This window comes from Daucus carota, chromosome 8 (assembly GCF_001625215.2).
Source record: "Daucus carota subsp. sativus chromosome 8, DH1 v3.0, whole genome shotgun sequence".
Lineage (NCBI taxonomy): Eukaryota > Viridiplantae > Streptophyta > Magnoliopsida > Apiales > Apiaceae > Daucus > Daucus carota.
The window spans coordinates 1,423,810-1,441,098 of record NC_030388.2 but is presented as its reverse complement, the minus strand read 5'-3'; the positions used below and the strand labels follow the sequence as shown (position 1 = coordinate 1,441,098).

General features: G+C 30.7%; 1 protein-coding gene and 1 pseudogene across 1 annotated transcript; both read left to right on the top strand.

Annotated features, from left to right (window-relative positions):
• The first annotated feature begins 7,625 nt into the window (after positions 1 to 7,625).
• On the top strand, positions 7,626 to 8,482 carry LOC135146757 (cysteine-rich receptor-like protein kinase 42). Its single transcript, XM_064082994.1, has 2 exons — positions 7,626 to 7,981; positions 8,065 to 8,482. Exons 1-2 carry the CDS (start codon positions 7,626 to 7,628, stop codon positions 8,480 to 8,482), a joined length of 774 nt encoding a protein of 257 aa, XP_063939064.1.
• A 127-nt stretch (positions 8,483 to 8,609) lies between these two features.
• LOC108197916 (probable LRR receptor-like serine/threonine-protein kinase At1g56130) lies at positions 8,610 to 13,491 on the top strand (annotated as a pseudogene).
• Positions 13,492 to 17,289: the final 3,798 nt, after the last annotated feature.

The window sequence follows — 17,289 nt, the reverse complement described above, 5'->3', positions numbered from 1 at the left end:
ACCAATTATCTTGACAATGATGGTAGGAGTCAAATGATCATCTGTGTGTCAAATGTGAGAACACTTACATATTGATAATCCTTTGACTCGTATTACTTGTTATTCTAAAAAAATTACCTATTCTTTATAAAAAGAAATAAATTATTTATTATTTTTTAAATTAATTATTCATCTTAAAAGAAATTAGTTGAGTTTTTAATTGGGTTAATCGGTTAGCACATAATCGAACTGATCCAAAACTTGCAATTAAATTACTCAACTCAAAAAACTTGCATTTACACAGAGGTCATTCAGATAAACATAAAAAAAAAAAATGCTTCTTTCCTAAAATAAGATGAGAAATAAATTAAAACTTATAAGTAATCAAACTGTTTGGGAAGTAAAAGTCCAGATCATTTCGGTTAGCATTCTCAGTTTTTTATGATTGCTTTTGACTTTGTACATAAATGGGTCAAGAAAAGTGAGAGCCGGCTTCTTAACAAAAAAAGCCATAAGTCTGAAAACCCGAACACACACATAATTCAAGAAAATAAAATTTGCATTTAGGTAACGATCATTAATATAAAAAGCAGAATAAAAACTGAAATTACAGCTTATAGAACTCAACTCAATCCCAACTTGAATTTATATTACTAAATTTATAAGAAACTTGTAACTAGGTCCATTGGAATAATAATAAACTTTCATATATGCGGTACTCTCAATCTCCATCATCTCTCGATCTCTCAAAATCTAACAATTTTATCTTGAATGCTATAATATAATTGTAACACGGTTATATTTATTTATGATTTTGATAAATATAAAATTAATTTCAATTGTTAATTTTTATATTAAAATTAAATAAACTAATTTTAATTGAGTAAATAATATATATATATATATATATATATATATATATATAAATGAAAATATGTTATAATTTTATAACTTTTTGACTTTGATTACCTAATTATAAGTTGAGGATCAGTTCAGTTATCCGATTGTGAGTTTATATTAGTTCAGTTAGCTAATTGCAAGTTTATATTAGTTCAATAAATCGAGTGAAAATTTTTTGAGTTCAACAACTCAATTGCCAATTTTGAGTTAAGCACAATGATGCCTTAGCCTATTAACATGTTTTTTAATTACTCATTTATCCCTGATAGTCGTAGTTAGTGGCGGACCTAGAAGTTTTTCTCAATGGGTTCCTTATTTTATTTTATTAATATAAATAATAAATATTTAATTAAATATTAATATATAAATTTTTGATATTAATATTAAATGTTAATTTAAAGAACACCGGATTAAAAAGTATATATTTATACAAATGTTTTAATAAATACGAGATTTTAAATTATTTCGAACACTAGTCGCCCAATAGTTAATAAGATTTCTAGATTTTAAAGGTAAATTATGAGTTTGGTAAATATTTTAGTGGGTTCCTACTAAAATTTAAATTAATTTTTAATTGAAATTTACCTTATTATACACTTCGACGGGAAGTTGAGTGGGTGTCCGGGAACCCATAGCCAAGGCTGTGGGTCCGCCGCTAGTCGTAGTGACTTGTATTAAGCTGTTTATATATAATCCCTCCGTCCCATTCAGTAGTATACATATGAGAAGCGTGATAAGTAAGTTAAGAAAAATTGTAATTTGAGAGAAAAAAGCAAAAAAAACGGGATATATAAAATGAGTGTAGTAGAAAAACAATAAATGTAGTTAAATATTTATATTATATATTTTTTTTTTATCAATTTTGGATTGAGAGGTCCTCGCGCGCGACTGTGCTATATGTTGCACGGGTCTATGAAAATGTCTGCCTAAAGAAGAGGTGTATTGTTCGATATGATTATTATTTCATTCGTTTCATTTTTTATCCACCGATCAATTTTTATTTTTTATTATATCATAATATATTGATTATATGTTATCAATGACGGAATCAGGAGTTAAATTTAAGGGGGGCCTCAGCGCTCTGTTGCATGGTTTACTGATCGTTCGGGTACGAGGTACGTGATCAGGTACATAAACCGCTAGTTCTTATGAATCGGATATGATGACCCGCGAATCCGGTTTGCGGTTCAATATCTTGATCCTTTTTAGTGATTTTTTCCTAAACATTAAAAAGTCTGTCTATGATTTTCATAATTAAAAATCATTTACTTGAAAATAGTGGAATCGTGTTTCAGGACATTTCAGATTGATGTTTTTTATCTAGAGTGCAGGACCATTTCTTAAGATTATACAAGCTGATAGAAGAGGATAATTGCAGATTTTAATATATCAAAGAAGTAATGTAATTATGTGCAAATTTTTTTGAAAACAAGTGACCATCACAATTCACAAGAACAAATTTAAAATTTTAAACAACAATACATCATCCGTTTAATGAACCAATGTGCTGCGCTTAACCATCACAAACCCTATCATCAAATTATGTTCATCAAAAAGCGATACCCCATTTATGTTCATTAAACCGCAGATCGTAAAATTATGTACCACCCAATTGTTTAAAGTTCAAACTCTAATTATTGAGAAATCCGAAACCTCCAATTAACAATTTCTTCATACAGAATCACAACAATTGTAAAAAAAATTGAGAATAACAGTCTATCCAAGAATCAGTTGAAATATCATATCTTGAAATTTGGAAAGCAAATCCTTCTCTATGATATTTATAATTTAGTGGGGGTTAAATTTTTTTATTGACATCAATAATTCAGCAGAGATGCAAAAAAAATACACCATTTTTTAAAGTTCACTGTGGGGGGGGGGGGGTGGTCTCGTATCCCCTAGCCCCCTCTACTTCCGCCACTGTATGATATAGAAAACTTGTATACCATACAGTGGCGCGGGCTGTGAAACTAATAAATAAGAAAAGAGTTAATAATCTAGCGAGTCACCAATTTGAGACCGTTTTGAATATTTATGATGATATATTTAGATTTTATCAAGTTTGTTTATTATTTATTTTTTATTATATAATTATATTCTTAATTGAAATAAAGAAAATAAATTAAGAAAATAATTATATAACAAAAAAATAAATAGTAAATAAATTTGATGGAAACCAAACATAATATCGTAAATATTAGAAATCATAACCTTATACTTAGTTGCGTTAATATTCAAGAATCTAATAAATATGACCGATTTAAGTTCGTTTTGAATTCGGCCCACTTTAATGACTTGATTATCAACCAATAAGAAAAGGAGGACCATAATCGAAATAAATGGAATAATATATATCATATCAACTTTTATATTGAAACCAAAAACACGGAATTAACACGCCACTGCCATGCATTAAGCTTCAAAACTGAAGATGTTACGTATACCAGCAACAAAAATAAATTTTGCCTCTAAGATCTGTGGCAACAACTAATTTTTTAATTACATATAGACCCAATATTAGAGCACCACGTGTCACCCAGCCATTCTTTTAATTATTGACCAACTGTATACCTGTGAGTTGGTCTGCTGGAGATGACATCTGGACAATGACTAGAAATGCATGATATTTACACCGGTATACCCGGCCGAGTTGCCCTGTAAAAAAATAATTTTCTTTATTAATTTGGATCAATTTATTAATATTTATAACTTACTGCCTTACTGGATATGAATATGATAGTTTATCTATCCCTTTCATTTTCTATATTTTTTTCGCATTATTTGACACGTATTTTAAGATGTATATAAGATTAGTTTTATAATGAATTTTTGATATTTTTATATAAAAATTTAAATATTAAATTTTTATTCAGAATAATTTTTTTTAACTAATTTAGGAAATTATATGAAAAAGTCATGCCAAATTATATGTCTTCTAGCGCATCCTCTGTTCCCAACGTAAGAAACTGAATATTTTGTAAATTCAAATTTGAAACAATAAATATTTTATGGAAAGAAATTCGAATTTTCAATTTCTCATATTTCAGTTTATAAATCAAAAATCGATTTATATTTTTTTGGGCGAGTGACTTTTATAACCACTTTTCACAAAACACTGTCCAAAATGACCATGCGCAGGAAACTGTCCCAGATGACCACTCAAACACGCATTCACCATATGAATGTGTAGTAAAATAAAAGAAACAAAGAATACGCATTCTCTGCATGCGTATATATTGTTGACTCAGCACATTCACGCCACCGTTGTGCACAATACATGCGCATTGTATATATGCGTTTTCTTTGTGTTTTTTATTTTTTTAATAAGTACATACGCATATGTGAGATGTTTATTTGAGTGGGTAAATAGACACCTTTCTGCATATGGTCATTTTGGGCACTTGACTCCTGAAAAAGTGTTATTTTTGGCATTTTCTCAATTTTTTTATTATAAAAATAGGAATAAACTCAGTTTTTTTTGAAGAAAAGAATAAACTCATTTTGATTTATAATTAAGAAATCAAAGGAAAAAAAGGCTTATCCGACATGCACATAATCAAATATTGAGACCTATGTAGATGTATATTAATTCTAATTTTAAACCTGTGACGGGATCTCCGGGGATTACATGGCACAATGAATAGGTTCATATAAAAGGGACAAAATATCAAATCACATCTTTAAATCCCCACAGATCGATCTCAGCTTAGGTATACAATCCGTCGGTGCAATATATGTGAATCTAAGAGTGGGCGGGGTTTTCACAATAAACAAACCCCCACCCCAAAAAATAAAAAAATAAACACTTTTAATTAAGTAAATAACTAATAACAGAAAATTAAAATTAAAAACTGTTTAAATGGCCTGGCTTTTGCTACATATTGACTTTACAGCCAATGAGAATTAATAACTTCGTTCTTATTAAAAATAGAGACATGCATGTGAAGATGTATGCAAAATTTCTAAATACAGTGAATTTAAGATAATCGAAATACCTGCTTCCATTTAAAGAGAACCTTTTTATACACATAATTACATTTTTAATTTTTCATATTAAACACGCTACGCATGATAATACCAACAAATTAATAAATTATATTTTTCCAGTTTTATATTACATTTTGTTATCCTTTAGAAAAGTGGCCCTACTTGCCTCAGCTAAAAACAAGCCACTTTTAGTACGTAGAAATGATAAATAAGTAGGCTTTTCGTAAAGTAGTAATAATGTCTATAAAAAAGAGAAATAAAAACTATAAAGCGTGAGGAAAAAGTTTTAGGCGAATTATAGCAACGCAAACAAACAAAAAATATGTAACGATTTGTGATCGCAGCAACATAATTCATAATAATAACATTGAGAAAAGCTTGAACAAACATATAAAGTTTTAGTGTATTATGCATGAAGATAATAACAAACACTGCACTGATTATTTTTTATGTACTAGAAAAGATATAGAAAATATATTAATTGTTTGAAAGATGATGAAACATAAAAATTTATTACTTTTTACTGTATATGTGATACCCTTGAAGAATGTTTCTGGTAACAGGTCACGGTTAATCTTTAATTATGTTAAAATATAATATCATGTTGTTAAGGTTTTTTTTTCTAAAATGTCGGAGATTTTAGCGGCAACTGGTATCAGAGCCCAGGTTTATGAAAGACTCATATTCAACTTCTTGCAACTCTTTGTTTACTTTGAAATGATACTGGAATATATTATAATCATGATAAGCTCTTTTTCTGACATATCAAGATTTGGAAAAACTAGTTTCAAAAAAAAAAAAGGTGGAAAAACTAAACGGCGTTCGAGTGACTTATACAATTTGCATAGAAAGCTGTCGACGGAGTATAGAGAGTACAAGTTATTAAGGAGTACTTATCAATCTAATCCATAAAATTTCGGTGTATTATTAATTCATGCTAATTAATTATCGTTAATCATTGTATAAGATAGCTAAACAACGTCCACATTTCTATGAGTCTACGTTATCATGTGACATCAAACTGTCAATTTTGTCCGATATCTGTTACTTCAAGCCCAAGCGAAACTCCTCGAATGTTATATCACTGTCACCGTATCACGTCTTTGTCTTTTATTTGATTTGGGCTGAACTTAAGGCAGTTCAAGCTTAGTTCTCAACTAGTTTGGAACTGGGCCTTGAAATGGGCCAGTATATAACATGCTGTACTGGTAGGGAAAGTAATGTACGGATTTATACAAAAATGAACAATTTAGCCCAGTACAAGTGAAGTGGTGACTTGGGTTAACAAGGAGATTACAGTATGGGAATCCAATTCATTTAGGGGTCGTTTGGTTCGAGGTGTTCAGGTATCAGGTATGGGTTTTCTTCATTCCAAACCTATACCCGGTGTTTGGTTAAGAAAAAATCATTTTGAAACCCATTCCTCAAACCCACAAGGTATGAGATTCTCATACCCAAGTAGAGAGGTGGGTTTCAGGTATGGTTTTTTTTTTTATTTCATCTATATTCATACATTAAATATATATTTTTGATACAAGACTAAATCAACAACTCAAAGATACATAAAAAAATATTAATTAAAATAATATTTTGAATTTATTAAAATTAATTATTTAAAAATATTTTAAATAAAAAATGTTCATTCCGTCAAACAACCAAACACCTGATATCAAAAATGATACCTCAACCCCATACCAGGCTAACCCGATTCCTCATTCCAACCCCATACCGACTCTCGAAACAAACGACCCCTTAATTCAGTTTTAGATGTGGAATTGGTTGATTAAAAACTATATTTATTCATAGAGATACTTCTTTGAAAACATGGTCAATTTCAACTTTGGCTTGTATAAGAAAAATAAATAATTTAGGCCGACTCGTAAATTTTATAAATTTGTATTCTCGATGATGGTTTTGCTTTATGAATTAGCAGATTTCTTTCATAGGTCCGGTCTAATTCCAAACAGTTAATACTCTTTCGGTCGCTCTCATTTCTTGACAGTTTTTTTTCATTGCTCGACACGCATTTTAAAACTCTTATAAAACATAGTTTCGTAACTTATTTTTGAGATTTTTTTTTGTGTATAAAAATTTGAATACCAAATTTTTATTCAAAAGAAAAAAATAAAAAATAAATTACGGAACTATGTTTTCTATTAGAATGCGTGTCAAACCCTCGTGCCTGGTAAACTACCTAGAGTACTTCGTATATCAGTTCCGTGTTCCAAATTTTGGTTAAATGCAGCGACAAGTCAGCAGCTGCAAAATCTGGTATTAACATCAAGATTTCAAAGTTTTTCGATGAATAGTCGACTACGTGCTTCATGAAGCACAGAAGCAGTGAGCAATCTGCATCAAAATGAGTTTTATAAAACATGTACTGTAGGAACATAGCTTTTCGCCTTCTCTTAGTTACTGTAAGAGTTAAGAACATACAATATTACATCGAAAAAATAAAAAAGATTTGTCTTGATTATAAACAGCCAAACAACTCCGTAGAAAGCCTTTTGGGAGGAACTAAAAACAAATCATACTAACGCGGAGTTAATAGTCGTACAAGGTACTTGTTCAACCAAAACTACATGATGGCTTACGTAGGCAACCTTGAGAAAACTTCCTCATCAATCTCAGTTTATACAAGCAAATAACATGCACATCAATCAAAGTTTATACAATTTAGCCTAAACAAATCCTAATGTCAGTACATTCTCATTTCGACTCGTAGCTTTTTCTTCAAAACACGATTACACAGGATGAAAATGAAGAGTATTATGATACTTGGCCGTACTTTGGTGATTTTATTGGTATTCATAAAAGGAATTACATCAGACTCTCATGAGGAAGAGCTACTGGAACGCTGCAGTTTAATAGTATCGGCTGACTTGTCGATTATGAACAGTGTTAACAAGACCTTTGTAGACATGAGGAAACAGTTGTCCAATGCACACTTTGTGACAACATACGAAACAAATGTATTCGGGATGGCTCAGTGCAGGAACTATCTCTCAACCGCGGATTGTTTGGCTTGCTTTGATGCTGGAGTCACTCAAATTAGACGGAAGTGCGATCCTGCAGCAGTTGGTATTCACTTCATATACCAAGGATGCTTCATCAGGTCTTACTCTTAACATATGACCCTTTAGGCCTTTACCAATACCTTTTTTAAAAATTAATGCCTTATGGTTTATGAAATTACAGGCATGGGATTCGCAACTTCTACAAACAGATAACAATGGAAAGCCCTGTTTTGAATTGTAGCTACAATCATAGTGTGGCTGAGCCAGGTGCTTTCGGGCAAATAGTTCAAGGACTGTTGACAGAAATGGTTGCTGCCACGCCAAAGATGAAGAATTACTTCGCAGCAGCAAAAAGGCAAGTTTTGAGTAATGGTACAACGCCAACAGTGTATGCTGTGGCGCAGTGCGTGGAGACTGTAAGCCAGAGTGATTGCGGAAGTTGCTTGACACAGATATATACTAGGTTGAAAACATGTCTTCCACAACCAGGGGGAACTTGTGTAGAAGCAGGCTGTTTTCTCAGATACTCTGACAGCTCATTTTTCGCGGATAGCAACATAACTAATATCACACCGTACAAAGGAGGGGGGAATACGTGATCTAACCTGAGGTACTCTCATATTACAATTTTACTTTTATCTCTAATTTTTTTGGAAAGATCATTTGCGGAGGTAATTAGGTCTGATCACATTTACATTTGCCTGAAAATATGATATACGGAAGAATATGAGATTAGTGAATTTGTATAATCCAGGAAGTTCAAGTGCAAACAGGCCGATTCTTGAGATTCTTGGTGGTTTATGCTTTTTGCTTCTTATAATTGCTTCGGGTTTATGGTATCAATTGGTCAGGAAGGCGAAGCTAGATGAAAGAGGTAAATGAGCATGATTAAGTTAACATTAACCACTGATTGCATTAATCACCATATTCTTAATAGATTGTTTTATATATAGGTGATGTATTACGAGTAACGCAGTTGCAGGGTCCAGTTATTTACCGATTTAAAGATTTAAAATCAGCGACAAATAGTTTTAGCCAAAATAACAAAATAGGAGAAGGATATTTTGCGGATGTATATAAGGTGATCCCTCGCTTATAATCATTGAATTTTGATGAACCCTGGATAAATCATCGAATTTTGATGAACTCCTGATAAATGTTATCCGATTATGTCAATAAACAGGGAATTACAGAAACTGAAGATGTAGTTGCAGTAAAGAAACATGCACTAATTTCAGACAAAGCAAAAACAGATTTTAAGAATGAAGTTAGGCTCATAAGTAATATTCATCATCGGAATGTCATCCGATTACTAGGATGCAGTCACAAAGGATCAGAGTTACTTCTTGTCTTCGAATACATGTCAAATGGAAGCCTTGATAAATTCTTATATGGTGAGCAAACCTAACCATATACACGAGACACTTCTCATGAACAATCTTCATATCTATACTATTAAAGTCGAAACATTAAAAGTTTTGTCGGTCGGTACTTGGCCCGAATTATAGGCTTTTTATATAATCAATTACTAAAAGTTTGGTTGGTCGGTACCTGGACCGAATTATGGATTTTTTATATAATCAGTTTTCCTTTTTAACTAAAACTATTATCTTTTTTATATTTTCTAACTAAAAAATTCAAAATTTTAAAAATAACATTGGACAACCTAGCAACCATCCTTTTTAACTAAAACACGTTATCTTTTTCAGATTTCTAACTGAAAAACCGAATATTATTAGAGCCGAGACATTTAAAGTTTGGTCGGTCAGTACTTGGGCCGAATTATGAGCCTTTTTATATAATCAATTATCCTTTTTAGCTAAAACAATTATCTTTTTTATATTTTCTGACTAAAAAAACTCAAAATTCTAAAAATAATATTAGACAACATAGCAACTGCCCTTTTTAGCTAATACATGTTATCTTTTTCAGATATTTAATTAAAAAATCGATTTTCTAAAAAATAACACACGCAACATACATGTAAAAAATATATTATAATAATCTATACTATACTATTAAAGTCGGAAATCAGAAATTTGATCGGTCGGTATTGAGCCTAAATGCGTGCCTATCCATATAACTAATTATTCTTTTTAACTAAAATGCATTATCTCTTTTATGTTTTATACTAAAAAACTCAATCTTCTGAAATAACATCAAGCAACATAGTAATTATTTTTTTAACTAAAACACACTATATCTTTTAGATTTTCAAACTAAAAAAAACCGATCTTCTACAATTAACACGGGTGATCAGTGTTGTAAAAAGCGGGAATCAGATTAAATCGGTAAAGACACCGAACAATGATTAATCGAGGATTAATTTTATGATCAGGGATTAATAGAATGAATAATAGAATAATCATATATTTAATCAGTTCGGCGAGCTATGGAATAAGGATTAATCGATGATTAATCATTATTAATCACCGAATTTTAGAACAGAGCGGACGACATATTTATAAGAATATAATATTATACTCTGCCTGGATACTCCTCATTGCCGGACCTTGTATATATAATTAATAATAAACCGGTGATGCTTTTCCACTAAAATACATTAGCATTATTTTTAAATACTCTAATGATCTCAGTTTAAAAGTAATATTATAAATCTATACTATACTAGTATATTATTATTATTATTATTATTATTATTATTATTATTATTATTATTATTATTATTATTATTATTATTATTATTATTATTATATTAAAGCTCGGTCGAGTTTGGTGATCCGGTTGATATTCGACCCACAGCCTCCTTAATTTATAACATGTTATGATATACTTTTCATTATCTATTAAACCAACCATTAAAAATTAGGTTAGTATGATGTGTCGGTATTTGGGTTCACGTGTTTCTTTAACTTATAATATGTTTTATATTAAATTATTAATTTTTAACATTTTCATTAAAATATAAATGTTCGAACTAATTATTATTATTATTATTTTTTAACGTGGGAACCCGCAGCCGCTACCCTTCGGGTGCGCACTAAATAAACCCACGAGTAGGGCTGTTTAACGAACCGAGCTGTTCGCGAACAAGCTCGAGCTCGGCTCGTTAAGTTAACGAGCTCGAGCTCGAACACAAAAAATTGTTCGTTAAGTAAACGAGCTCGAGCCGAGCTTTTAGTATGTTCGGCTCGAGCTCGGCTCGTTAAAGCTCGAAAAAATGTAATATTTTCGGGTTTTTTTTAATAATTTATATGTGTTATTGAACTCAGAATTCAACATAAATTAATATATATATATATATATATATATATATATATATATATATATATATATAGAGGGTTACTCCAGTGAGAACTTCTTATAATGAGAACCGTGAGAACTTCCTTAATTTATCATATTTTGACTAATCTAAACATCAAACTAGTGGGTACCCAATATAAAAAATGTATATAAAACTAGTCTCCACCTAGCTAGTCAAAAAAAAAAAAATCAAAAAAAAATTCAAAAAAAAAAGTCCACTGCCACGTCATCAGTGATTTTTTTTTTTTTTCCGGCTAGCTAGGTGGAGACCTTATTTATATACATTTTTTGTGAAGGTGCCCCTGGCGGGGCCCTTCAAATGAATGAGATATTGATAAATTAGAAAAGTTCTCACGGTTCTCATTTTAAGAAAATTCTTATTTGAGCAAGTGCCTATATATATATATATATATATATATATATATATATATATATATATATATATATATATATATATATATATATATATATTTTAGTGATGTAACCAAAATTTCGGAAAATAATAATTTTATATGGTTTGCTATTTTAACAGTCAAGTAGAAGGTTAACTAGTACCGCTAACTAGTGTTTAATTCTAATTTAGTGTTTCAATATTTTAAAAAATATTTCTTACCGATCCAACCGTATGGATGTTAACATATATACATTTTAGTGATATAAACAAAGTTTCAAAAAAAATTAAAATTATTTGGTTAGCTATTTTAAGAGTCAACTAGCTGTTTGTCTTTTTTTTTTTTCTGGCTCGGCTCGGCTTGTATTTGTTCGCGAACAAGCTCGTGTTCGGCTCGTTAAGCTTGAACACATTTTTTGTTCAATAAAAAAGCTCGGCCCGGCTCGGTTCGTCAGAAAAAAAATTAAAGCTCGGCTCGGTTCGGTCAAAACTCGACTCGGCTCGGTTCGTGAACAGCCCTACCCACGAGCTCACGCAATAGCATGCAAACTGCATGAACCAAAGTAAACCACACTTAAGCAACATGTTCTGATCCAGGAGGCATAATCACGAATTCTGCTCTCTTCGGAAGTCGAACCTCTGAACTAATTTTTAATTAGTTATTTGACGGACCTAACTATTAAGAATTCATTTTGTCAAAAATTTTTATTAAGAATTCATTCAGCCGTTAAATAAAAAATTTATTAAACCACATTATTCAATCATAATTTATTTTCACAAGAAAATTAGTTAAATTTAAAATATATACGGTAAAATAACAAATATTATGCCCGCCCGTGCTTTGCACGGGTTATAAGCTAGTATATATGTGTGTGTACTTTTCTTTAAGGCCTAAAGGCATTTTGCTAATATATGCCTCTATTTGGCAGGTGAAAAACAAGGGACTCTTACTTGGAAACAACGTGCTGACATTATTCTCGGCATAGCCAGGGGTCTTGCATATCTTCACGAAGAATTTCATTCATGTATCATACATAGAGATATCAAATCTAAGCAACATTTTAGTCGATGATGGTTTTCAACCCAAAATTGCAGATTTCGGGTTGGCAAGACTAACAATTGAGGATCAAAGTCATCAAATCAGTTCTAAATATGTTGGAACATTGTAAGTTAACCAACAATTTTTATACTTTCTTATACTTCCTCCGTCCCACCCAATACTATATATTGGTGGATGGGACGGGGCACTCATTTTAATACTTTTATAAAACATATTTCTATAATTTATTTTTAATATTTTTTTTTTCTGATTAAAAATTTGATATTTAAATTTTTATACAATTTTTTTTTTACAAATAAGTTAGAGAACTATAGTTTATAGGTGCATTAAAGTGCGTGTCGAGCAGTGCAACAAAATGTATACTAATGAGTGGGACGGAGGGGATTATATGTTTAAAACTGCAATACAATATGCGATAATGTTGTTGGAAAATGTAACTCCATGGACAAAGTTCGTAATAAAATATAATCCAACATACCAGGGGCTATACATCACCAGAATATGCAATTCATGGACACTTGACTGAGAAAGTTGATACCTATAGCTTCGGAATTGTTGTTCTTGAAATTATAAGTGGCCTTCACTGCGCTAATGTGAAGATTGAGTCCGTTAATGATTCACTATTTGAATATGTAAGCAAAATCTATCTGCGCGAACCTAAATCTTTATTTTCGTTATTTGCTAGGCGTGCTTTACATTTCATACTGTCACTGTAGGCCTGGCAGTTGCACGAAGATGACAGACATCTCGATCTAGTAGATGAGAAACTAGATCCAAACGAGTATGATAAAGAATATATTAAAAAGAACATCAATCTTGCCTTAATGTGTACCCAGTTGCCAGCTTCTCGGAGGCAAGCAATGTCTGAAGTAGTGGTTTTGCTTACTAGCTAGTGAACTTGCCTTGGGGCAAAGATCAATGATCATGCCAACCTTGGTCTAGTATAGTAATAGGTAGAGATGTATTAATTTCTTATAATCTAGTGTACTTGCTGAGTATTCGATTGCTCATTCTTGCATAAATATATAATTAATGAACCATAAAACGTGAATATGTATTGGAAGGATAGCCCGAAAGCAAGTGGCACTATGGGCAAGGAGAAAACCTGACAGGCAAGTTAGGAGGAGGATTAGCTGGAATGTTCAGCAGAAGGATGATGTTAGTTATCTTTTTAATAAATAATTATATTCTTCGGATTGTAATTATAATATTTTCGTTAGGGCACATTTGTTTTGAGCTTAATGGAGCTGAATGGGTGCCAACTTACCGATTAATGTAGATTAAGCTTGTTTGGCTATCATTTTTAATATCCTGAATCATTCATATATTGCTGACTCGCTCATTCTAAAATCCGTGAAAGAATCATTCAGCGGCATGCATATCCTACTGTACGTCAATTTTCAACTGTGAATCTTATAAACTCTGTATATTTTATTTGTTTGCTACATTTGATTTATATATGTTAAAATATTCCAATTTTTATTTGTAATCAACTGAAAATAATATAATCTTTCAAAAAAAATTAAAAATATATAATAATAATCAATAAAATTTTCAATTTTATAATTATTTTTGAATAATAATATGTGTAATATTTTTTTTATACATTTTAAATAAGTTTTATTCATATTAACAAATTATCATATTTATAATATATTATTCAGATTTTTCAAAATTTATTCACCAAACAATATTATTCATTCAGAATTCAGTGATTCATTCAGATATATTAATCATTCAGTTCAGATTTGTCAAATAACCCCTAGTTGCAAGGAGATGATCAATCCTCCAATTGTGGATACGTGGAGCTAAAACTGATATGAGATTTAAAAATTATAATGAATAGTTTTGTTGATAATGTAATTCGTGTCATAATCCTTATATAACAAATTCCTGTTTCATAGTGGTATAACAATTATTATTATTAATAAAAATTATAAAATGATAATTAAATTAGAGGTGTTTTGTAAATTTAATTGTTTGAGTTTTAAAATTTGAAATAAATAATTTTGTTGACAATATAATTATGTTAATGTGATAATCATTACATTACAAAATTCTCATCAATGTGGAAGTCTTTTCATAGTATAATAATTATTATTAAATAAAAGATATTACAAAATCCTAGTTAATATGGAAGTCTTTTCATAGTAATATAATAATAATAATAAATAAATAAATTATATGATGATAAGCAAATTATAGTTGTTTCGTTAATTAAATTGTATGATTTTTAAAAAATAAAATGAATAATTTTGTTGGCGATATAATTGTGTTGATGTTATAATCGTTACATCGTAAAATCCTGATCAATATGAAAGTCTTATAATAGTATTTTTTTAATAATAATAATAATAATAATAATAATAATTAATAATAATATTTTTATGATGATAACTAAATTAGAGTGGTTTCAATCGTTTGAGTTCTAAATTTAAAATGAATAGGTTTGTTGACAATATAATTCTGTAGGTGTAATAATCATTATTCTACCAAATCTTGATCAAAAACATTTTTTTCATAATTATATAATAATAATTATTATTTAATTAAAAAATTATGAGATTATAACCAAATTTTGAGAAAATGCCCAGAACAACATATTCTGCTGGTCAATTTGCCTGAAATGTCATTTGTCAGTATTTATGCCCAAAATAACCAATAGTTCACGCATATTCTAAATGCGTCTACAAACATCAAGTCAACACTGATCAATCCATATTAATCGTAGTCCCTTTTTTATGAAGATTCAATCTATGCCTGCAAACAACGAAGAAAGGCCAGAATATTATAATTTAGATTTAATAAAATAATTATGGGAATGTAAATTAATAGGAGTTAATATTTTAGGGTTCATATTTGGGTTTTAAAATGTTTAATTTATCCTTGAAATTAAATTGACTAACGGTTAGGGTTTAGGATGGAAATTTAGGCTCTAAACTCTCGAGCCTAAACTTAATTAATTCGAGGCTTTAGGGTCGTGACGCCATAAAGCCGAGTAACCAGTTTAATAAAGTAATAATTGAAACGTAAATTAACAGTCGTTAATATATTAGGGTTCATATTTGAGTTTTAAAATAATTAATTTATACTTAAATAACATTTTAGGGTTGAATAGGGACACTAGAGAGGAGCTCCAAAAATGGAACTTTATAATTTGAATTCGCATTCCGAGGATGCGTATACTGCCAGATTTGTTTACCCCACGCAAGCGCTGTATGCGTGGCTAATTTGGCATCAACGATATGCTTATAGGAATGAATAGATTTAAAAAGGAGAAGATTAAAAAACGAAAGGTGGTTAATACACGCAACCTTCGTATGCGTATGTCAAGGTGCGCATGTCATGCATGCGCGTAGCTCTGGTTATTTTTGGCACCATTCCCGCTTTTTGTTATTTTGGACATGTTTAAGTGATAATTGGTTATTTATGTCTTTCACCCGATATTTGTTGTTTGTTCTTTTACAAAAGAGGTTTGTTTATTAAAAGGTATACATTTCAGTCCCCTGATTCAAATTTTGGTCCCGCCACTGCTAAATGCTGCCAAAGTCAGCAGCTGCAGAATCTGGTATTAACATCAAGATTTCAAAGTTTTCAGATGAAAAGGCCACACTACCTGCTTCATGAATCACCGAAGCAGTGAGCAATCAGCAAAAACAGAACCTGAACCCGAAATTCGTGTCTGTAGTCATTTTGTTTCCTGGACAAGCTAGTGATGGCAAAGTAATTCTACTCACTTGCAGAATGCTATGACATCCGAAAAAAATTAACTCACTCATTCTGGACTCATAAATAAAAATATACTGATCGCATTCTGAATATAATGTTGTGTTTGGTTGGCGTGAATGATTCCGGAAAGAATGGAATGAAAAACGAACTATTATATGGACAATTTTTAAGAAATTTCATTCTTTCCTCCATTTCATTCCTCACATCATGTGCGAGATATCACACCTACAATTTAAGATGGAATGCGCCATTCTCTCCTATCCTCGATTTCTTTTCAAATCTCATCATAGCAATTTTGCACTTCCTCTAATTTTTTTTCAAAGCTTTCTTCCTATCTTTATTAGTTTCAAGTATTTTTACTCATTTCATTCCATTCTATTCTCCCCAACCAAACACAACATAACAGTGATGATATGATACGTCCTATCTTTGTTGAATGCAATCTGTTTTCGACGCTATTCTTCTGAATTAAAGTTTAAGTAGGACTTGAGAACATACGATGAGAAACTCGTATACCAGGGAAGTTGTTAGAATATTACAATCCTGGTAAAAAGCCTTTCCTTAACACCTAACGGATTATTCAACCAGAAACCAGTAGTAGGCTTTATAATACTAATTCATTCATCAATCAGACACATGTTAGCTTATGTTATTCTAATTCTGACTTTGTCTAAAATTAATTCAATAATATCCCGATAAAGATAATAATAATAAAGAGTCCACTGTCCTCTGTTCCTTAACTCAGAAAAAATATCTTAGGTTGTGATTTACAAGCATAAGGTAACTTGTTCAACTAACACTACGTGACGACTTAGGTAGGCAACTTGAGAACACTTCCTCAATCTCAGTTTATAATAGCAAACAACATGCGAATCAATCGAAGTTCTAGACAATTTTGCTTAAACAAATCTTAATATCTGTGCAGTCTCTGTCACAGTCTTGTTGATCAGACAAATTTGCAG

Coding starts and splice junctions, on each gene's coding strand:
- LOC135146757 (XM_064082994.1), top strand. CDS start 7,626: ATGAAGAGTATTATGATACTTGGCCGTACTTTGGTGATTTTATTGGTA. Junction 7,982..8,064: donor TACCAAGGATGCTTCATCAG/GTCTTACTCTTA, acceptor ATGAAATTACAG/GCATGGGATTCGCAACTTCT.